Consider the following 24,123-nt stretch of genomic DNA (forward strand, 5'->3'; position numbering starts at 1 on the left):
GCGCACGCTCTGTCCCCCTTCCTCGCTCGCTATCTCCCTGTCCCGCTTCCTCGCTCGCACGCTCTGTCCCCCTTCCTCGCTCGCTATCTCCCTGTCCCCATTCCTCGCGCGCGCGCTCTGTCCCCCTTCCTCGCTCGCTATCTCCCTGTCCCCATTCCTCGCACGCACGCTCTGTCCCCCTTCCTCGCTCGCTATCTCCCTGTCCCCATTCTTGCGCGCACACTCTGTCCCCCTTCCTCGCTCGCTATCTCACTGTCCCCCTTCCTCGCTCGCTATCTCCCTGTCCCCCTTCCTCGCTCGCTATCTCCCTGTCCCCCTTCCTCGCACGCACGCTCTGTCCCCCTTCCTCGCTCGCTATCTCCCTGTCCCCCTTCCTCTCGCACGCTCTGTCCCCCTTCCTCGCTCGCTATCTCCCTGTCATCCTTCCTCACACGCACGCTCTGTCCCCCTTCCTCGCTCGCTATCTCCCTGTCCCCCTTCCTCGCGCACACGCTCTGTCCCCCTTCCTCGCTCGCTATCTCACTGTCCCCATTCCTTGCTCACGCGCTCTCTCCCCCACTTCCTCTCTTTTCTCCTCAATGTGGAGACGAACTGCTTCTTTCTGTACAGACAAGTTAATATACCATCTCAGAGAACAGAGTGTTGTGTTTATAGAACTGTGATTGTTGTACAGCGTCTGAAATGCTAAATCCATCCCCCCACTGGACTGTAATGTGAGGTGTTTAATGAGCAGGAAGAAAACGGAGAGAGGGGGTGCATGGAGCCAAAACTCTGACACAGCTGGTCTAGTGTGTTTGCCTGCCTGCACATGAATGTCTTTGTTCCACCTTTCATCACATCCCTTCTTTCCTGAATAAAGGCTAAATGTGTGCACAGCTGCACAGTTCTAGCAAATCCAAATGTGCCCATAGTATTTTAATCAGCTCCATTAATTAGTGTATAAATGGAAGACGGTTGACAAATGGACACTCAAACAATCCCCCAATCACCTTTAACCATATAACCATTGAAGTGAGTCAGGGAGTGCCTGTCTGTCAGTGGACCCAGCTGGGAGTGTGTATTGGCTGTAATATCACACACCAGCATCAGCAGACAAACCCAGCAGCTGTTTCGTCTGTCCACACAAACACACACACACACACACCCTTTGTCCTGATGGCTTTCTCTGTGTGACAGTAGCCTCCCCATCACCTCTCCTCCCTAATGGATAATTTGGGACTGATGTGGCTCATCTGACACAGATGCCACCCCCTCTAAACATCCATATTAGACAATTATGGCTCTTTGTCCGCCAGTGACTGGTCTAGCTGTGGTGTGATTCCCATCGCTCTGTGTGACATGGCTATTCAGTGTTCTTCTCAACATAAACGACAACAAGTCTAGATGTGTCCACACATTCATCCTTTTTATCTGTAAGAATCTCGGTCAAGCATTTCAGTGTGTGATGATGATGATGATGCGTGACATGTGTTATTTATATCTGTACTACTGGGGTAGTTAATTAGTCTCAGTGGGAGGCTGTGTGGGATGTGCGATTTAGGATCAGTTTTGCCTTTTAGATCACATTGAATGAGATATAATGGACAGGGAGGACCTGATCCTAGAGCAGCACTCCTACTCTGAGACGTTTGGCCCCATATATGTTGTTCTCTGAAAGTGTCTGTTGGAGAGGCAGTGAACGCCTAGCAGATTGCTGGTTCATTTGTAATGCTGTGCCACACTAGAGTAGCGCAGTGGTACGTTGGAAATCTAAGGGATACAGGCTGAAGGGATATTAAAATACCTGCTCTTTCATTTGTCTGTCTGAAATATGGAAGCAGTTACAAACGGAGGGAGGTTCTAGACAGGATATTAATATTGTTATTTACACCTTCACAAAGTATTCACACCCCTGGACTTTTTCCACATTTTGATGTTATAGCCTGAATTTAAAATTGATCTAAATTTAGATTTTGTTTGTGTCAGTGTGTCACACGCTCGGTCACACACTCACTCAATTCAATTCAAGGCGCGTTATTGGCTTGGGAAACATATGTTAACATTGCCAAAGAAAGTCACTCTCTCTCTGCCATTGTGAAGAAGTGTGATATATCCACATTTGTGTCTTTCTAAGTGTGGTATGTCCACATTTGTGTCTTTCTAAGTGTGGTATGTCCACATTTGTGTCTTTCTAAGTGTGGTATGTCCACATTTGTGTCTTTCTAAGTGTGGTATGTCCACATTTGTGTCTTTCTAAGTGTGGTATGTCCACATTTGTGTCTTTCTAAGTGTGGTATGTCCACATTTGTGTCTTTCTAAGTGTGGTATGTCCACATTTGTGTCTTTCTAAGTGTGGTATGTCCACATTTTGTGTCTTTCTAAGTGTTGTATGTCCACATTTGTGTATTTGTAAGTGTTGTATGTCCACATTTGTGTCTTTCTAAGTGTGGTATGTCCACATTAGTGTCTTTCTAAGTGTGGTATGTCCACATTTGTGTCTTTCTAAGTGTGGTATGTCCACATTTTGTGTCTTTCTAAGTGTTGTATGTCCACATTTGTGTATTTGTAAGTGTTGTATGTCCACATTTGTGTCTTTCTAAGTGTGGTATGTCCACATTAGTGTCTTTCTAAGTGTGGTATGTCCACATTTGTGTCTTTCTAAGTGTGGTATGTCTTCCTACAGATGACATGGATGCCATCCCTGTCAGGCAGTTCATCAAACACATCATGGAACTCTACTCCAACAACTTGCACGGGTTCTCTGAGGAGTTTGAGGTAGGAAGTAACACAATACATTTTGATCTCTCAGCCTTTCTGCGATTGTTGAGGGGGAGTGTGTGTCTGAGTCTATGATATTCAGGTTTATGTTTTCTGTTTGTGTAGTTGTGTACATTACTGCCTATGTCTGTGAGTGTGTAGGTGTGTACAGTACTGCCTATGTTTGTGTAAACACTATGACATGTGTACAGGGCATGTGCAGTATGTATACTGAAAAAATATATAAATACAACGATTTGACTGATTTACAGTTCATTTCAGGAAATCAGTCAATTAAAAGAAATCCATTAGGCCCTAATCTATAGATTTCACATGACTGGGCAGGAGCGCAGCATAGGCCCACCCACTGGGGAGCCAGGCCTAGCCAATCAGAATGAGTTCTTCCCCACAAAAGGGCTTTATTACAGACAGAAATACTCCTCAGTGTCATCAGCAGTCCGGGCGGCTGGTCTCAAAGGATCCCGCAGGTGAAGGAGCCGGATATGGAGCTCCTGGGCTGGTGTGGTTACACGTGGTCTGCGGTTGTGAGGACGGTTGGACGTACTGCCAAATTCTCTAAAACGACATTGGAGGCAGTTTATGAGAGAGAAATTAACATGAAATTATCTGGCAACAGCTCTGGTGGACATTCCTGTAGTCAGCATGCCAATTACATGCTCCCTCAACTTGAGATATCTGTGGCATTGTGTTGTGTGACAAAACTGCACATTTTGGAGTGCCCTTTTTATTTTCCTCAGCAACAAGGTGTACCTGTGTAATGATCATGCCGTTTAAACATCTTCTTGATACGCCACACCTCTCAGGTGGTTGGATTATCTTGGAAAAAGAGAAATCCTCACTAACAGGGATGTAAACAAATTTGTGCACAAAATCTGAGAGAAATAAGCTTTTCGTGCGTATGGAACATTTCTGGGATCTTTTATTTCACCTCATGAAACATGGGACCAACACTTTACGTGTTGCTTTTAATATTTTTGTTCGGTGTATTTATACTGAAAGAAGTGTGTGTTGTGGAGCAGATGGCTGAGTGTGAGGCAGGTTAATTAACAGTCTAGTTGCTGGTTGGCTGGACAGGAACACACTGTCTCTGTGATCAGGTGGAGGCTCAAAGCTAACACTTCTCCAGAGGGAACACACTGCACGCACTGCACACAGACACACAGACGCACACAGGTGGGTGCAGGTGAACCTACATTATTCATACTATGTCAATCAAACAGAGTACAGACATACAGCCGCAAGACTAGGCTAATTGTCCCAGATGTATGGATTAGAGGTCGACTGATTAATCAGATTGGCCGATTAATTAGGGCCGATTTCAAGTTTTCATAACAATCACAGAAATCTGTATTTTTGGGCGCCGATTTGCCAATTTTTTTAAATTCTTTTTTTATACTAATTTAACTAAGCAAGTCAGTTAAGAACATTCTTATTTTCAATGACGGCCTAGGAACGGTGGGTTAACTGCCTTGTTCAGGGGCAGAACGACAGATTTTCACCTTGTCAGCTCGGGGGATCCAATCTTCCAACCTTACAGTTAACTAGTCCAACGCAATAACGACCTGCCTCTCTCTCGTTGCACTCCACAAGGAGACTGCCTGTTACGCGAATGCAGTAAGCCAAAAAACAATCAATCATAATCACTAGTTAACTACACATGGTTGATTATATTACTAGACATTATCTAGCGTGTCCTGCGTTGCATATAATCTGACTGAGCATACAAGTATCTAAGTATCTGACTGAGCGGTGGTAGGCAGAAGCAGGCCTGTAAACATTCAGTCAAACAGCACTTTTGTGCGTTTTGCCAGCAGCTCTTCGTTGTGCGTCAAGCATTGCGCCGTTTATGACTTCAAGCCTATCAGCTCCCGAGATGAGGCTGGTGTAACCGAAGTGAAATGGCTGGCTAGTTAGTGCGCGCTAATAGCGTATCAAACGTCACTCGCTCTGAGCCTTGGGGTGGTTGTTTCCCTTGCTCTGCATGGGTAACGCTGCTTCGATGGTGGCTGTTATCGTTGTGTTGCTGGTTCGAGCTCAGGGAGGAGCGAGGAGAGGGACGGAAGCTATACTGTTACACTGGCAATACTAAAGTGCCTATAAGAGCATACAATAGTCATAGGTTAATGAAATACAAATGGTATAGAGGGAAATAGTCCTATAAGTCCTATAATAGCTACAACCTAAAACTTCTTACCTGGGAATATTGAAGACTCATGTTAAAAGGAACCACCAGCTTTCATATGTTCTCATGTTCTGAGCAAGGAACTGAAACGTTAGCTTTCTTACATAGCACATATTGCACTTTTACTTTCTTCTCCAACACTTTGTTTTTGCATTATGTAAACCAAATTGAACATGTTTCATTATTTACATGAGGCTAAATTGATTTTATTGATGTATTATATTAAGTTAAAATAAGTGTTCATTCAGTATTGTTGTAATTGTTATTATTACAAATAAATAAATCGTCCGATTAATCGGTACGGCTTTTTGGTCCTCCAATAATCGGTATCGGCGTTGAAAAATCATAATCGGTCGACCTCTAGTATGGATACACACACAACTATACAAACCGTATGATAATAATATATTTCAAACATATCAGACCATTTGATATTAACTGATCAGACCATTTGCTGTTTGAAAAATAAATAGTTTTCTTCCCCTCTTGACCTCTCTCTCCCTAGGAGGTTCAGCGTTGTACGGTGGACCTTAAGATCACTGCAGAACATTCCAATCATCCTGACAACAAGCACAAAAACAGATACATCAACATCGTGGCCTGTAAGTCAACACTGACAGCCTGTTATATTCGTGTGTGATGTTAAAAAGGCAATGCAGAATGAGACTAATATTCCTTTCATCTATCTCCCAGACGATCACAGTAGGGTGAAGTTACGACCCCTGGCTGGCAAGGATGCTAAACACAGTGACTACATGAACGCTAACTATGTAGATGTAGGTCAACCAACTGCTTTAGATGGATTTAGTTGCTATTCTAAGTGTTTTTATGTATGCTGTGTTCTCTGTCATTATATATGCTCTGGTACTCACCTTATGTGTACTGTACTTGCGCTCTGTGTGAGTGTACTGCTGTCACTCAGCCCCTCGTCTCCTCTCAACAGGGTTACAACCATCCCAAGGCCTACATCGCCGCCCAGGGCCCTCTCAAGTCCACGTTCGAGGACTTCTGGAGGATGGTGTGGGAACAGAACACCGGTATCATCGTCATGATCACCAACCTGGTAGAGAAAGGAAGGGTAGGTGGTCTCTCTCTGACTGTTGGTGTTACTGTTGTCTTTCACAATGGATGATATACAGCTGGCTTTTAAAGAGCGTATCATATTGTTGTTTGACAGGGAAGTTAAGATTAATACTGTTGTCTTTTTCAGAGAAGATTAGATTAATACTGTTGTCTTTCACAGAGAAGATTAGATTAATACTGTTGTCTTTTTCAGAGAAGATTAGATTAATACTGTTGTCTTTCACAGAGAAGATTAGATTAATACTGTTGTCTTTTTCAGAGAAGATTAGATTAATACTGTTGTCTCTTTCAGAGAAGATTAGATTAATACCGTTGTCTTTTTCAGAGAAGATTAGATTAATACTGTTGTCTTTTTCAGAGAAGATTAGATTAATACTGTTGTCTTTCACAGAGAAGATTAGATTAATACTGTTGTCTTTTTCAGATAAGATTAGATTAATACTGTTGTCTTTCACAGAGAAGATTAGATTAATACTGTTGTCTTTTTCAGAGAAGATTAGATTAATACTGTTGTCTTTCACAGAGAAGATTAGATTAATACTGTTGTCTTTTTCAGAGAAGATTAGATTAATACTGTTGTCTTTTTCAGAGAAGATTAGATTAATACTGTTGTCTTTTTCAGAGAAGATTAGATTAATACTGTTGTCTTTTTCAGAGAAGATTAGATTAATACTGTTGTCTCTTTCAGAGAAGATTAGATTAATACCGTTGTCTTTTTCAGAGAAGATTAGATTAATACTGTTGTCTTTCACAGAGAAAATGTGACCAATACTGGCCCACAGAGAGCAGTGAGGAGTATGGCAACATTGTGGTGACTCTAAAGAGTACTAAAGTTCACGCCTGTTACACACTGAGACAATTCCTCATACGGAACACCAAAGTCAAAAAGGTATGTCCCAGTGCTACAATACCCGTACAGTGCGTCTACAGTACTACTGAGATGTTTGTCCATAGTGCTTGTGTTGGGGACACCTCCGCTTAGGGCTGCTTTCCCCAGACACACATTAAACTGAGTCCTGGATAAAATCACTAAGAATCATGTTCAATAGAAATCCTCCATTGAAATTGTTTTTGGACTAGGCCTAAGGAAATTGTTTTTGGACTAGGCCTAAGGAAATTGTTTTTGGACTAGGCCTAAGGAAATTGTTTTTGGACTAGGCCTAAGGAAATTATTTTTGGACTAGGCCTAAGGAAATTGTTTTTGGACTAGGCCTAAGGAAATTGTTTTTGGACTAGGCCTAAGGAAATTGTTTTTGGACTAGGCCTAATGAAATTGTTTTTAGACTAGGCCTAAGGAAATTGTTTTTGGACTAGGCCTAAGGAAATTGTTTTTGGACCAGGCCTAAGGAAATAGTTTTTGGACTAGGCCTAAGGAAATAGTTTTTGGACTAGGCCTAAGGAAATCGTTTTTGGACTAGGCCTAAGGAAATTGTTTTTGGACTAGGCCTAAGGAAATTGTTTTTGGACTAGGCCTAAGGAAATTGTTTTTGGACTAGGCCTAAGGAAATTGTTTTTAGACTAGGCCTAAGGAAATTGTTTTTGGACTAGGCCTAAGGAAATTGTTTTTGGACCAGGCCTAAGGAAATAGTTTTTGGACTAGGCCTAAGGAAATAGTTTTTGGACTAGGCCTAAGGAAATTGTTTTTGGACTAGGCCTAAGGAAATTGTTTTTGGACTAGGCCTAAGGAAATTGTTTTTGGACTAGGCCTAAGGAAATTGTTTTTGGACTAGGCCTAAGGAAATTGTTTTTGGACTAGGCCTAAGGAAATTGTTTATGGACTAGGCCTAAGGAAATTGTTTTTGGACTAGGCCTAAGGAAATTGTTTTTAGACTAGGCCTAAGGAAATTGTTTTTGGACTAGGCCTAAGGAAATTGTTTTTGGACCAGGCCTAAGGAAATAGTTTTTGGACTAGGCCTAAGGAAATAGTTTTTGGACTAGGCCTAAGGAAATCGTTTTTGGACTAGGCCTAAGGAAATTGTTTTTGGACTAGGCCTAAGGAAATTGTTTTTGGACTAGGCCTAAGGAAATTGTTTTTGGACTAGGCCTAAGGAAATTGTTTTTGGGCTAGGCCTAAGGAAATTGTTTTTGGGCTAGGCCTAAGGAAATTGTTTTTGGACTAGGCCTAAGGAAATTGTTTTTGGACTAGGCCTAAGGAAATTGTTTTTGGACTAGGCCTAAGGAAATTGTTTTTGGACTAGGCCTAAGGAAATTGGCCCTTTAGCCAGCAGGTCTTCCCTTGTGTGCCTTGTTCTTTCGTATCTGCCAAGTGGACATACCAGTTCAATCTTAAATGTCATCCATGTTGTTTCAGGGTCAGAAGGGCAACCCGAAGGGGCGTCAGAACGAGCGGATGGTGATCCAGTATCACTACACCCAGTGGCCTGACATGGGCGTTCCGGAATACACCCTACCTGTCCTCACCTTTATAGGGCGCTCCTCTGCAGCACGCGCACCTGGCATGGGCCCTGTCCTAGTGCACTGCAGGTACAATAGCTCTCTCGAAAAATGATGTTCTCTAAACATGGATTCTGCCCATGTTTACTGCAGAGAGGGCGATGCTCTATCCTAGTGCACAAAATCATCTTCCTCATCATAAGAAGTAATCAGAAACACCACTAGTTTTCATTGATGTCTCGTCTACGATCAGTAATACAGCTCCTTCAATGGGTCTCCTGTGGTAGTTAGTAGGTAACATGTGTTTTGGTTGTATAGTGCTGGAGTCGGGAGGACGGGTACGTACATCGTCCTCGACAGCATGCTGCAGCAGATCAAAGACAAAAGCACAGTCAACGTCTGGGGCTTTCTCAAACACATCCGCACACAACGCAACTACCTGGTCCAGACAGAGGTGTGTGTGTTTGTGTGTGTGACAAATGACACCTCCGATAAACCTACAAAGTTCATACAGCTACAGTAACTGCCGAAGAGAATGTCATCTCCTACACAATGTTACACTAGCTAGAGAGATCTTCTCCATAAGCTCAGTGGTTCTCTCCAGTCTAATTCCTCCTCCCTCTGCCCTTCCCCTTGGACTATAGGAGCAGTATGTGTTCATCCATGATGCCCTGATGGAGGCCATCCTGGGCAGTGAGACAGAGGTACCCGCCTGGCAGCTCCATGGTTACGTCAACAGCATCCTCACCCCCGGCCTGGGGGGCCGCACCCGCCTCGACAAGCAGTTCAGGGTATGATGAACCCCAGCCTCCTTTGGTGTAGCATAATGTAGTTCGTACTGTATGTCTTTCAAACTATAAGGAATAGAGCCTTTTAGAGACTCCATAGTTGAAGGACTACAGTGTACTGAACATTGTAATACATGTCACATACACGCATAATAAACATTAAACCCGTTCGTGGTGAGATTTTTCTATCTCATAGCACGGTCTTGCTACCTCTATCTCTCTAGCTGCTGACCCAGAGTAACGGCAGCTTCGTGGAGTGTTTCAGCGCCCAGAAAGACTGCAACAAGGAGAAGAACCGCAACTCCTCAGTAGTTCCATGTGAGGACAGTATTTCTATAGATACTATCCTAGGCTACATTATCAATTACTCTGTCAATTCTCCATCATCTACTGCACTGAGTGAGATAATGAGGTGTCATGCTTTGCCAGTTCACCCGAGACATTATAGACAGAGTTTGAGTTTATTTACCCAGCCATGTTATTATGCCATAGGGAAAGTGCTTTAGTTGCCACAGCAACAATTACTGTATGTTCATTATTATCTAGTACTGTATCATGGCACCCTAACGCCATGGGTGTGATTGAATGCATGTATTTTTTCTCCCGCTCTAGCGGAACGAGCTCGCGTAGGACTGGCCCCTCTCCCTGGAATGAAAGGCACAGACTATATCAATGCCTCCTACATAATGGTATGATACTGCTATACCGCACACACCACACAATGCTCGCCACACACACTACGTCTAATGATATCTTCTGTTCCCTTGATGATTATAATTACTCTGCATTTCAAACTGTTATTGTGTGAAGCCTCTTACTGAATAATAGTAAATTATTTATTATAAGGAATAATTCATACTGAGAAATTGAGACAAGGGCCTGTACACAGTACTCATCACATTCCGACCGTAACTTTTTAAAACTCATTTAGATCAAATGTAAAACCTAACGGACACAATAGACACAAAACCCAACAGACACCTTCTGATGTTTAGACAACGTAAAAGTAATTGGGTAATCATGTTATAGAAGATTTTCTGAGTTGTTGACTATGTATGAGTGCTTACATATTGATCTTCAACCATGGGCCACGCAGGGTTACTACAGGAGTAATGAGTTCATCATTACCCAGCATCCTTTACCCCACACCACCACAGACTTCTGGAGAATGATCTGGGACCACAACGCCCAAATCATCGTCATGCTTGCAGACAACCATGGTTTGGTGAGTAGAGTAGCTGGCCAGAAGGTTACAACATTTAGTCAAGTAGCGCTCTACTGTTCTCGCCTGGTTACACACACATACATTACACACCTGTATGTCTGCTGTATGTGTATTTAGGCTGAGGATGAGTTTGTGTACTGGCCGAGCAGAGAGGAGGCAATGAACTGCCTAGCTTTCACCGTCACCCTGATCAGCAAGGACAGACTGTGTCTCTCCAACGAAGAACAGATCATCATCCACGACTTCATCTTGGAGGCCACGCAGGTACAGTAACCCTTGACCTTTGACCTTTCACAAGTAAACTCTCACCTGTGTGATTGTATAAAACCCTCTCAGACCCTGTCATACCTGTACGCAGATGGCAGGGCCATGTGTGTACCAGAGTGATCCTTCAAGCTAGATAGGAAAGTAGTATTTGAATACATTTAGAAGTTAATTATTCCCATTAATACAAACTAAGTGTCATCAGATGGGCTTTAGCTAAACTACAGTGCTGGCCTGAGGTAGCGGTACTGTATATTCAGTGTCCTAGTTGTCTGTCTTGTCTAATATCTCTCCCTCTAACAGGATGACTATGTCCTGGAGGTGAGACATTTCCAGTGCCCTAAATGGCCCAACCCCGATGCCCCTCTCAGCGGTACCTTTGAGCTCATCAATGTCATCAAAGAGGAGGCTATGACCCGAGACGGACCCACCATTATACACGATGAGTAAGTGTGTCTGTCGGCATGCATGTATTGGTATATCAGGAGTATGTATGTGTGTTAACATGTCCCTCCATGTCCCTGGTAGATTTGGGGCAGTGTCTGCAGGGACTCTGTGTGCCCTCACCACCTTGTCTCAGCAGTTGGAGAGTGAAGGGGCTGTGGATGTCTATCAGGTGGCTAAGATGATCAACCTCATGAGGCCGGGAGTCTTCACAGACATAGTGAGTTCACCCATGACCCAGCCAGGAGGATTGGTGCTGTCAGGCTTCAATAATCGGCAATAAGCAATAACTTTTTTAACTTAAGCAAAATCTCCAGTCAGTCATAGGAACAGATATCACTTGGTGGTTGTCATTGCTCATTCTGACATGTCAACAATCTTAGAATAGACCTAGAAGTATCATTTAAAGTTGTAACATTTGTCTCTCTGTCTTCCTCTCTCCCTGTGCGTCTGTCTCCAGGAGCAGTACCAGTACCTGTACAAGGCCATGCTGAGCCTGGTGAGCAGCAGAGACAGTGGGATCAGCCCCATCTACATGGACACTAATGGAGTGGTGGTCATCATTGACCAATCAGATCCTGCTGAGAGCATGGAGTCGCTGGTCTGACTGGTCTCTGATATGACTGGTCTGACTGGTTACTGGTCTGACTGACCACACCATCATCCGAAGGCACTTAATTTGTACAACTCTGAGGAACAAAGAGAACTTTGGCGGACTTTCCTTGAGGCCTTTTTAGCCAGAAATATTGGTTAAATGAATAACCTGATTACCTTTTTTACACTGATATAAACTTTTTTGATATTTATTTTTTTCTTCATAATTGTTTGTCTTAATTGTTATCCTGCTGAGAGTTGTTAACTGTTACATTGTTTCACGTGAGGAAAAAGAAAGCGTCTCTGTCCAGTTTACACTACACTGTCGGTGTTACTGCCTAAAACCCCGTTAGATAATACAGTACCATTAACGAGACCCTGGCTCCACTGTACTCTACACTCATTGGATCTCTTTGGATTGTGGCAAAGAACAGACTTTAGCTTCAATGAATGAAGAATGAGGACCAAGGACAACCCTGAAGGTCAACATGATCCAGTCCAATAGATTTCTCAATGCAGATTATCAGAGTTCAGTGTATGACAGTACAGCTCACTTAACAAGCATTGCAACACTATCATCTGGTCAACTCTTCGGTAAGACTTTATTGTCGTAGCCATCTGTAGATGCTCTACAGATTTACCAGTAAGATTTAAACTCTACTAGCCCTAACCCTAATCCTAAATCCTAAATTTAACCCTTACCCTAAACCTTATTCTATACCTGACTCTGACCGTAACCTTAGCAAGCAGTTGCTTATCAACAGATCGTTTGTTGATGGTATGCCCATCTGTAGTCCATCTGTGGATGCTCTATCAGGACTATCCAAATAAAGTATACCCAACGCTCCTTATTCAGTAAAACCCACCTTATCCCAGGAGCATTTATAATCTGTAGATTATACATACTATTCCTTTATTACCCAAATATCTCCATTCTATTTGTAAATTGTACCCATTACTTAGATTTTTTTTAAAGTGGTATTACAACAACTACTGTGAACATTCATTGCTTTATATTATGATTTCTATTGTTTTGTAATCCATATGACTATATACTTGATCATATTAAGCAGCTGGTTTTGTATACTCTGTCATTTCTCCTCTCGCCTTGTGTGGATTGGTGCTTGGACACACTGAGACCCATATTGTCAATTTTGTTTTAATAAATGATTCTAGTTAGTTTCTAAACCCAGGTCTACATGTGACTCGTCTGGCATCAAATGTTCCATTACAACGGAGTTTACGTCATATTAAACATGGCTTTCATTTTACCATATGAATGGAGTTCTTGGTCTAAACATAATCTGGAGGGTGAAGTGTTTTACTGTCATTATAACCAAAGACATGGTTGAAATTGCAACAAAGTTGTTTGCCCAAAATGTAAACAAGTGTCACATGAAGCTTTTATCCTAAAACCCAGTCCAATGTGTCAGTCCATACTGCTCCATGTTGTTTTAACTGGGCTAAAATAGGTTGTTTTTATCTAACGCCTACACCAAACCACAATATCTACTTTACCCATCTATACTGTATCCTGTAGCTGTACCCTGTACTGATACATACATCTACTTTACCCATCTATACTGTATCCTGTAGCTGTACCCTGGACTGATACATACATCTACTTTACCCATCTATACTGTATCCTGTAGCTGTACCCTGGACTGATACATACATGCTGTATTTTCCTATTTGTTCCTATTTTTTGCTCTTCTCTCTCAACGAGTATCTTGTTAAATGAAGTCACAACTCTCCAACATTTGAAGAAAAGTCCTGACTTACTATGGCTGCATTTACACCGCCGCCTAACTCTTTTGACCAATCCTAGATTTTTTTTACGTCAGATCTTTTTCAGATCTGATTGGTCGAAAGACCAATTAGTGAAAAAAATATCAGAATAGCACTGCCTGTGTAAACACAGCCTACATGCTCATTTGTCACGAAATGGTTATTGGCAGCAAAAAAAAATGTTTTGCCTGTAACTATTATTGTTATTATTATTAACTTTATGCTTTATACATATTTCATTTATAACATTAGTGTAATTTGCTATTTCAAGGTCATGTACATATTTACTTCAAGGACCAATCTTCTTGGAAGATATAATCTATGCTGTGTGATCATCATAGACCTTTATATTTTCATATTAAGCTTTTTTCTTTAACATTATCCGACTCTCACTCATTGCATTTGTGGAGAGTATGTAGGAAGTAAGGGCTCTATTCAATCTGTGTCGCAGAAGTTCAGCGCTACAACTTGATAGAAGTGCAAAGGCAATGTCCCTGCGTTAGCGGAGACTGCATTCACGTAAACACTGCATTTCGGAAATGACCTTTACATTTCTATAACGCAATCTGTAACGCTTCAGCGAATAGAGCCCCAAGGCTCCAAATAAACCGACATCACATTCCAGCACAAGTCCATTACTGCATCTAAAATAGCACCCTATTCTCTATATAGCGCCATACTTTTGGGCTCCTGAGTGGCGCAGCATTCTAAGGCACTGCATCTCAGTGCTAGAGGCGTCACTACAGACCCTGGTTCGATTCCAGGCTGTATCACAACCGGCCGTGATTGGGAGTCCCATAGGGATTTTGTTCTTAGCTGACTTGCCTAGTTCAATAGAGATAAAATAAAATACTTTTGGTGAAAAAGAGTGCACTATATAGGGAATAAGGTACCATGATTCTTTTTTTGTTCTGTCTGGGTAAAGAATGTTATTACTCCCCTTTTGAATATCAGACCAATTTGTGCTATGGATGGAAAACATCCAGGGAGTCACTGAGTAAAGTTTGCTGCCTCAATCCATCTAAGCAAGTTCAGCATTCATTCTATTTTGTAAACTTGAAGATAAAGAAATGTTTTTTCCATTTATTATATTCTGTCATTGTATGATTGTACCATGGTGTTGCATTACTATGGTACTGTTATATGATATCATGTTATTGAAGTTTAATAGTGCTATTTAATACGTAAATTGTATTGCTATACATTAAATAAAGTATTGGTTTTGATGTACTTCAACCTGGTGTTGTGTATTTGTCAGATTGACCAAAGTATAAGGCAAGGTTGGAATTGGGTTGTGTCACGTTCTGACCATAGTTCTTTTGTGTTTTCTTTCTTTTAGTGTTGGTCAGGACGTGAGCTGAGTGGGCATTCTATGTTGTATGTCTAGTTTGTCTATTTCTATGTTTGGCCTGCTATGGTTCTCAATCAGAGGCAGGTGTTAGTCATTGTCTCTGATTGGGAACCATATTTAAGTAGCCTGTTTTGTGGGTGGTTGTCTTCTGTCTTTGTGTCTAAGCACCAGATAGGACTGTTTTGTTTTTTTCACATTTGTTGTTTTGTATTTTGTAGTGTTTCACGTTTGTTGTCCTTATTAAAAATGTTGAACACTAACCACGCTGCATTTTGGTCCTCCTCTCCTTCAACGGAAGAAAACCGTTACAGGTTGTACTATTATCAAATACAATTTTAATTGTATTTAAATACTGTTGAAGTCGGAAGTATACATACACCATAGCCAACTACATTTCAACTCAGTTTTTCACAATTCCTGACATTCAATCCCAGTAAAAATTCCCTGTTTTAGGTCAGTTAGGATCACCACTTTATTTTAATGTGAGATGTCAGAATAACAGTAGAGAGAATTATTTATTTCAGCTTTTATTTCTTTCGTCACATTCCCAGTGGGTCAGAAGTTTACATACACTCAATTAGTATTTGGTAGCATTGCCTTTAAATTGTTTAACTTGGGTCAAATGTTTCGGGTAGCCTTCCACAAGCTTCCCACAATAAGTTGGGTGAGTTTTGGCCCATTCCTCTTGACAAAGCTGGTGTAACTGAGTCAGGTTTGTAGGCCTCCTTGCTCACACACACTTTTTCAGTTCTGCCCACAAATGTTCTATTAGGATTGAGGTCAGGGCTTTGTGATGGCCACTCCAATACCTTGACTTTGTTGTCCTTAAGCCATTTTGCCACAACTTTGGAAGTAAGCTTGGGTCATTGTCCATTTGGAAGACACATTTGCGACCAAGCTTTTGCTTCCTGACTGATGTTTTGCGATGTTGCTTCAATATATTTCCACAATTTTCCTTTCATCATGATGCCATCTATTTTGTGAAGTGCACCAGTCCCTCCTGCAGCAAAGCACACCCACAACATGATGCTGCCACCCCCGTGCTTCACGGTTGGGATGGTGTTCTTCAGCTTGCAAGCCCCCCCCTTTTTCCTCCAAACAAATTGATGGTCATTATGGCCAAACAGTTCTATTTTTGTTTCATCAGAGCAGTGGACATTTCTCCAAAAAGTACGATCTTTGTCCCCATGTGCAGTTGCAAACCGTAGTCTGGCTTTTTTATGGCAGTTTTGGAGCAGTGTCGATATAGGACTCGTTTTACTGTGTCTACAGATACTTTTGTACCTGTTTCTTCCAGCATCTTCACAAGGTCCTTTTCTGTTCTGGGATTGATTTGCACTTTTCGCACCAAAGTACGTTCATGTCTAGGAGACAGAACACGTCTCTGTGTTAGCCCTAGTAAAGCCAGTGACTCAGCCCCTGTAATAGTGTTAGAGGCAGAGAATCCCAGTTGAAAGAGGGGAACCGACCAGGCAGAGACAGCAAGGGTGGTTCGTTGCTCCAGAGCCTTTCAGTTCACCTTCACACTCCTGGGCCAGACTACACTCAATCATATGACCCACTGAAGAGATGAGTCTGTAGTAAAGACTTAGACTGAGACCGAGTCTGCATCTCTTACATGGGTAGACAGACCATTCAATAAAAATGGAGCTCTATAGGAGAACGCCCTGCCTCCAGCTGTTTGCGTACAAATTTTAGGGACAATTAGGAGGCCTGCGTCTTGTGACCGTAGCGTACGTGTAGGTATGTACGGCAGGACTAAATCAGAGATAGGTAGGAGCAAGCCCATGTAATGCTTTGTAGGTTAGCAGTAAAACCTTGAAATCAGCCCTTGCCTTGACAGGAAGCCAGTGTAGGGAGGCTAGCACTGGAGTAATATGGTGGTTCTAGTCAGGATTCTAGCAGCTGTATTTAGCACTAACTGAAGTTTATTTAGTGCTTTATCCGGGTAGCCGGAAAGTAGAGCATTGCAGTAGTCTAACCTAGAAGTGACAAAAGTATGGATTCATTTTTCTGCATCATTTTTGGACAGAAAGTTTTGCAATGTTACGTAGCTGGAAAAAAGCTGTCCTTGAAACAGTCTTGATATGTTCTTCAAAAGAGAGATCAGGGTCCAGAGTAATGCCGAGGTCCTTCACAGTTTTATTTGAGACGACTGTACAACCATCAAGATTAATTTTCAGATTCAACAGAAGATCGTTTCTTGGGACCTAGAACAAGCATCTCTGTTTTGTCCGAGTTTAAAAGTAGAAAGTTTGCAGCCATCCACTTCCTTATGTCTGAAGCACATGCTTCTAGCGAGGGCAATTTTGGGGCTTCACCATGTTTCATTGAAATGTACAGCTGTGTGTCATCTGCATAGCAGTGAAAGTTAACATTATGTTTTCGAATGACATCCCCAAGAGGTAAAATATATAGTGAAAACAATAGTGGTCCTAAAACGGAACCTTGAGGAACACCGAAATGTACAGTTGATTTGTCAGAGGACAAACCATTCACAGAGACAAACTGATATCTTTCCGACAGATAAGATCTAAACCAGGCCATAACTTGTCCGTGTAGACCAATTTGGGTTTCCAATCTCTCCAAAAGAATGTGGTGATCGATGGTATCAAAAGCAGCACTAAGGTCTAGGAGCACGAGGACAGATGCAGAGCTTGAAAGGGGGTGGAGACAAGCACAAAGACAGGTGAAACAGATCAGGGCGTGACAGGTAGTGGTAAAGTGACTAGGCAACAGGAAAGATAGGCAGTTGTTCAAAACAACTTGGAACTCGGAAATCTCAGACTTACGACTTCAGTGCCTTCAAAATAACTGGAAACTCCTAAAAAAAATGTGCTCCTACTGGGAAAAATCTATTTGAAAGGTCATCTAACTGAACTTTCCGACCTGAAGATCACTGACGTCATGATTTGACCTCGTATTTTTTTTCCCAGTTGTTTTGAACGTGGCAAGTAACAGCAGCGTATGTGATGAGTGTGGAAGTGTGTGTGTGTTTTTGTGCGAATGTGTGCCTGTGTGTACGTGTTAAGTGTGAGTGAGTGTGTTGGAGTGTCAGTGTATGTATGTGTGAATATGTGGGTGGAGTCCAGTGTGTACAGTGGTGTGTATTCTTGGATGCCAAGGGAAGCCAGACATCCACCAAAAATGTTCCAAGTAAAAAACGTATAAAATAATTAATTTCTTATCTTTGTGTTTCATAAATTTCCTTCAATGGGCAAGAGGATACTGAATGTATCTCACCGTAGAAAGCATCCGACCAAACAAAACTCTGTCTGACTCAGTATGTGTAGGATATCTATCTGCCGCCTATAGCATTGAATGCAAGTGAGCATTTGGCCTCCCTTGATAATTTTTTAAAATAATAGCCAATCAGTGTTGGGCTAAACTGAGTGAGCTCAGCTGTGAATGGTCGTGGCGCACCAAAAAAAGTATCAAGGGAAGCCAGTTTGGATTTGACTTCAAGCCATTCACATCACAAGCTAGCCAAATGGCATTATTGACAGAATTTTGTTTTTTCATTGTTGAATCTCGTTGTGTTGTTGTCCTCCGGTGTCTAGCTAGCTAGCTAAAATCAGCCCTTTCCTAAATTAGACATGGGATGGAGATAGGGATTTGGACCTGTGGTTTTACTTAATTTTCCGTACTAGCCAATGATTATAACTGATCCAACCATAAAAGTCATACATTGTGCCCCTGGCCCGAGAGGATGGAATTTCAACATGTAGCTAGATGTAGTATACTAATGTTAACTAGCTGGCCTGGTGTATCGTTACCCATGAAAGGAAGTTAGGCTAGCAAGCAAGTATTTTAGTCAGGTAGCCTAGTACATCAAAAACTATAGGCATGTACTGTATGACAGAATCATAGACTGTTTAGACAACATGAAAGAGGAGGATGGCATTGGTGTGAGTAAACATGTTTGTGCGCACACACACACACACACACATAAATCAGTCCCATGCACAGCCACATCATGTTTAGCTTACGTAGATAGGAGTAAATCATTTTTTTGTATATTTTAGTTTTCAGACTAAGCACAGGTGATTAGATAACATTGAAGTTGAAATTTTGCTGGAATAGTGGAGGCAGCTCCTATTTTCTTTTCAACTTACGATAACTCGCAGTGGTTCTAAATAAATAGTTGTTTAGTGGTCCAAAAATGTGGGAAACATAACCTTGCTTGACCATGCTGTAGGTCATGTAACTGTTTGTTACATGCAATATGTTTTGTGGACTTCACCGGACAGATGTTGCTCTCCAGTTTTGTAATGAAACAAATGTGTGGTTGAATTTATTCTGCCACTGTGTCTTCTTATTGTCTCGGCCCTAGGCCTATATATTATGGCGTCAAGGCATATGAATGAATTATTGAGCAAATAACACAATAATCACAACACATGGGGTGTAATATGGCTTTTTTCTGGATTGGCTTCCCGGTGATTTTACCCACACACCGCTACTGACCATGTGTGCATAGAGTCAAAAAGAGTTAGTGCAAAAAGGGTAAATGCAGATAGTCCGGGTAGCTATTTGGTTAAAACCTGTTATGGCAAGGCGATCCCCGAATCGAACTCCACCCCCCCATTCAGCTGAAAAGGTGGCGCAGGGAATTCAAAAATATTCTTTAGAAATATTTAACTTTCACACATTAACAAGTCCAATACAGCAAATGAAAGATAAACATCTTGTTCATCTACCCATCATGTCCGATTTTTAAAATGTTTTACAGCGAAAACACAACATATATTTATGTTAGACCACCACCAAATCAAAGGAAAAACACAGCCATTTTTTCCAGCCCAAAAAAAAAGAAGCAGGATTAGAGATAAAATTAATCACTAACCTTTTGAAAATCTTCATCAGATGACAGTCATATGACATGTTACACAGTATGTTTTGTTCGATAATATGCATTTTTATATCCACAAATCTCGGTTTACATTGACGCCATGTTCAGAAATGCCTCCAAAATATCCGGAGGAATTATAGAAAGCTACGCCAGATAACAGAAATACTCATCATAAACTTTGACTAAATATACATGTTCTACATATAATTAAAGATACACTGTTTCTTAATGCAATCGTTGTGTCAGATTTTTTTTAAACGTTACGAAAAAAGCCTACCATGCAATAATCTGAGACAGCGCTCAGACATAAAAGTATTTCTCCGCCATGTTGGAGTCAACAGAAATACGAAATTACATCATAAATATTCCCTTACCTTTGATGATCTTTAATCGGAATGCAGTGCAAGGAGTCCTAGTTCCACAATAAATTGTTGTTTTGTTCCATAATGTCCAATTGGCTGCATTTGCTAGCACTTTCAGCCCACGTGCCCAAAAGCTGACGCTGGTCCAGGACAACTCGCACAAAAACTTCAAAAATATATATTCCAGGTCGAATAAACTGGTCAAACTAAGTAGAGAATTAATCGTCAGGATGTTATTTTCATATATATCCAATAACGTTCCAACCGGATCATACGTTTTCATCTGCAGCCAAATGGAACGACGGTGGCACCCACAGAGAAATGCGCCACAGGGAAATTGCATTCTGCCAAGACCGTGACTATTTCCCCTCCCAATCGGTCAAAGTTCACACCAGAAGCTCCATTCCACATTCTACTGAATGAGGACATCTAGTGGAAGGCGTAGGAAGTGCTACCAGATCCATATCTTGTTTGGAAAGGAAGGGGCGATGACGTCCAATTTGACCCACATTCAGAATTTCACTTCTTGTTTGGAAGATTGCCTGCCCTATGAGTTCTGTTATACTCACAGACATAATTCAAACAGTTTTAGAAACTTCAGAGTGTTTTCTATCCAATATTAATAATAATATGCATATATTAGCAATCTAGGACAGAGTAGGATGCAGTTCACTATGGGCATGCAATTCATCCAAAGTGAAAATATTGCCCCCTATCCTCAACAAGTTTCATTTAATAGTCATAGCTTGGGGATAGAAGCTGTTCAGGAGCCTTTTGGTCCTAGACTTAGAGCACCAGAACCGTTTGCCATACCATAGCAGAAAGAACAGTCTATAACTTGGTGGCTGGAGTCTTTGACAATTTTAAGGGCTTTCCTCTGACACCACCTGGTTTAGAGGTCCTGGATGGCTGGGAGTTTGGCCCCAGTGATGTACTGCGCCGTACACTCTACCCTTTGTAGCGCATGGCGGTTGGATGTAAAGCAGTTGCCATACCAAATGGTGATGCAGCTAGTCACAATGCTCTCAATGGTGCAGCTGTATAACTTGTTGAGGATCTGAGGGCCCATAAAAAAGATTTTCAGCCTCCTGAGGAGAAAGAGGCATTGTCACGCCCTCTTCCCAGAGTTTGTACCATAATCGGTTCTTAGTGATGTGGACTATCCTTGGTTCTATGTTTCTTCCTAGGTTCTGGCCTTTCCAGGGAGTTTTTCCTAGCCACCGTTCTTCTACACCTGCATTGCTTGCTGTTTGGGGTTTTAGGCTGGGTTTCTGTACAGCACTTTGAGATATCAGCTGATGTAAGAAGGGCTTTATAAATACATTTGATTTGATTTAATTTGACACCGACTCACTCTGCTACAGCCCCATCAATGTGAATGGGGCCATGTTCAGCCCTCCGTTTCCTGTAGTCCACAATAAGCTCCTCTGTCTTGCCCACGTTGAGGGAGAGGTTGTGTCCTGGCACCAAACTGCCAGATCTCTAACCTCCCTATTGTCTCATCGTCGTTGGTGATCAGACCCACCACTGTTGTGTCATCAGCAAACTTAATGATGGTGTTGGATACGTGCGTGTTCACACAGTCGTGGGTGAACAGGGAGTACAGGAGGGGACTAAGCATTCATCCCTGAGGTGTCCCGTGTTGAGGGTCAGCGTGGTGGATATGTTGTTGCCTACCCTCAGCACCTTGGGGGCGGCCCGTCAGGAAGTCCAGGATCCAGTTGCAGAGGGAGCTGTTCAGTCTCGAGGGACCTTAGCTTAGTGATGAGGTAAGTTCTATTTTCTATGGTAACATTATCACCCTCTGGTTGCCAGTAGTTGTTTTACAGTTATACCTAACCTCACCATTATGGACATTTGTCACGTTGGTAACAATGACTCGGGAGACAGGCGCAGGAATGCGTAATAGGCTTTTTTTTATTATACCCCAAATTACGGCGTGCCGGATAAGGGCACGGGGACGAAGACCAAACAAGCACGTAACAAAAACACAGGGTTGAAACCCAAACAAAAGAGCGAGGAGTACCTTGAATAAATACACACGCACACAATGATTAACACACGGGACGAGACCCGTAATCAACGGCACAAAAACCAAAACACACAGCACAAGTACTCACACGCACCAACGGACATTGTAACAATAATCGACAGCACCATGGTAAACAAAGGGCACATACATACAAATACAATCAGTGGGAATAGGGGCCAGGTGTGTGCAAGGAAAGTTCCAGAGGGATCCGTGACAACATTGTTCTGTCCCTGTGTGCAGATTTAAAAAGATCTCCTCTCCCCTTCCCTCGGTCAAATAGGTAATTGACAAACATTATATAAATAACACAAAACGGAAAACCACTGTGTATTTGTACAGTCATTTTTATTTAGAGGCCACAGCTCTTGCATATTACAACTGTTGGCTTTCATAAGGCAAAAGCAAGAATGATCCACCAGCTAATTTCACACAGAAAACAGAAAGCGTTCAGAGGGTGGGGACCCACAGGCATGCAGCAATGGCTCAGAATGCAATGTACAGCGTTGTATATACAAAACAACAGTGAGAACCAAGGAAATGCCACACAGCTCATCCTAATCAACTACGGAATCAAACAAAAAAGACGGACCAACTTTAATTTTGGTAAATAAAAAAACGTTTTCTTTTTAGCGCTTTTTTCTCTGTAAAAGTGCAACTCAATTTAAAATAGAGTAGAACCTGTTTCAAGGTCTTTTCAACAACGTAGAAATAAAAATATAATCTCCAACAAGATATCAAAATGGAGCTATGAGAATATTGCATTTCTAGAATACCCACTCATTTTAGTTCAAAATGGCTGCTGGACAATGTCTCGTTTGTGTTAGGGTGAGAGATTATGAAGTCACAGAGCATTGACATAGATATGGAAACGCAAGTTCTAGAACATACTATGGGGTTGAGAGTAGAGTGAGTAGACGAGAAGACGTTTATCCTAAACAGCTTTGAACTTAATTTTCAGTTTGAAGCAGTTGGCATCCACTTAAAGACAGATAAGACAAATAAAAGGGTACATACACTCATCGTCACAACAATGTACCATTATAATGAATGTAGAATACGACAAAGAAGCGCCATATAGGTTTGCATTGGACAGGAACACACCTAATACTCTCACTCAACATTGTCAAACAAATGGTACTCCATATTGCTTAGGAACACATAGAAATGAATTTAGAAATCATTGAGACAAAGATATCATCGGTGCTATCTTCAGCATGACACAGCTAAACTGTTGATCATGGTTTATTTTTTCAAAAATTACTATTTGTATTGTTTATTACAGGTCCTTCATGGGCATTTCAAGCTGACAAACAGGTCCTAGAGTTGATATGTGAGTAACAGAGTTGGTACATGCATTGGTTACCAGGCTAAGTCAAAACTTGTGAGAGGAGGGGGTCGGAGGTGGGGTGTGGAGACAGGAGTCAGACAGGGGTAAAGGGAGGTGCCAGTTCTGGTGTTGGGTGGTGCCGGGCTCTAGTCGTCGTCTTCGTCCTCTTCGTCACTGTCCTTCATGGAGATTCCCCCCATGCCTCCCTCCTTCATGGACGCGTTGGCCTCCTCCAGGGTCAGTCTGTTCCTCACCGTGTCATACATCTTACTGTTCAGGGTGGAGTCTAGCACCCCCTGCAGACGGAAGTCACGGTACTTTTTCTACAAGGAAAAGGATGATTTATGAGTAAATTGGTTAGCCGGTACAGAGGGATGATAATATTGACAGTAACTAAAGGCTCTAGAAAGAACGTGTTTCACCGGGTTAGAGGTAGACTACATGGAAATCAGTGATAGTAATTATAAAGAGATCAGGGTCTCTCCAATCACCATCTCCAGCACACTATAACGCCTACCATATCCCTAAGCTGCATTTGTCAACCTACCCTTTCAATCACGTTCCCATCTTGCCATCACGTAAGGCGACACTAGTCTCAAAAGAGATTTAACCCCTGGGGTGCCAGTAAGTCTGTAGGCCATCATAAATAAGAATTCTTAACTGACTTGCCTAGGTAAATA

The 24,123-nt window shown here is 42.0% G+C and overlaps 2 protein-coding genes across 3 annotated transcripts in view; one reads left to right on the plus strand and one right to left on the minus strand.

Moving 5' to 3' along the window:
* LOC139413700 (receptor-type tyrosine-protein phosphatase gamma-like) overlaps window positions 1–14,755 on the plus strand; it is a 222,020-nt gene extending 207,265 nt beyond the window's left edge. The window contains exons 15-29 of the mRNA XM_071161382.1: window positions 2,663–2,754; window positions 5,445–5,541; window positions 5,633–5,715; window positions 5,883–6,017; window positions 6,777–6,911; window positions 8,334–8,506; window positions 8,735–8,870; window positions 9,061–9,207; window positions 9,429–9,522; window positions 9,817–9,893; window positions 10,301–10,429; window positions 10,547–10,693; window positions 10,997–11,139; window positions 11,222–11,357; window positions 11,598–14,755. Of these exons, the coding sequence (XP_071017483.1) occupies window positions 2,663–2,754; window positions 5,445–5,541; window positions 5,633–5,715; window positions 5,883–6,017; window positions 6,777–6,911; window positions 8,334–8,506; window positions 8,735–8,870; window positions 9,061–9,207; window positions 9,429–9,522; window positions 9,817–9,893; window positions 10,301–10,429; window positions 10,547–10,693; window positions 10,997–11,139; window positions 11,222–11,357; window positions 11,598–11,744 (1,871 nt within the window). The 3' untranslated portion in view covers window positions 11,745–14,755. The remainder of the gene's footprint in view (window positions 1–2,662; window positions 2,755–5,444; window positions 5,542–5,632; window positions 5,716–5,882; window positions 6,018–6,776; window positions 6,912–8,333; window positions 8,507–8,734; window positions 8,871–9,060; window positions 9,208–9,428; window positions 9,523–9,816; window positions 9,894–10,300; window positions 10,430–10,546; window positions 10,694–10,996; window positions 11,140–11,221; window positions 11,358–11,597) is intronic.
* A 7,689-nt stretch (window positions 14,756–22,444) lies between these two features.
* LOC139413709 (calcium-dependent secretion activator 1-like) overlaps window positions 22,445–24,123 on the minus strand; it is a 143,907-nt gene continuing 142,228 nt past the window's right edge. For both annotated transcript variants that reach the window (XM_071161393.1, XM_071161391.1), the window contains one exon: window positions 22,445–23,766. In XM_071161393.1, the coding sequence (XP_071017494.1) occupies window positions 23,590–23,766 (177 nt within the window). In that variant the 3' untranslated portion in view covers window positions 22,445–23,589. The remainder of the gene's footprint in view (window positions 23,767–24,123) is intronic.

Source organism: Oncorhynchus clarkii, chromosome 7 (genome assembly GCF_045791955.1).
Source record: "Oncorhynchus clarkii lewisi isolate Uvic-CL-2024 chromosome 7, UVic_Ocla_1.0, whole genome shotgun sequence".
NCBI classification, from domain to species: domain Eukaryota; kingdom Metazoa; phylum Chordata; class Actinopteri; order Salmoniformes; family Salmonidae; genus Oncorhynchus; species Oncorhynchus clarkii.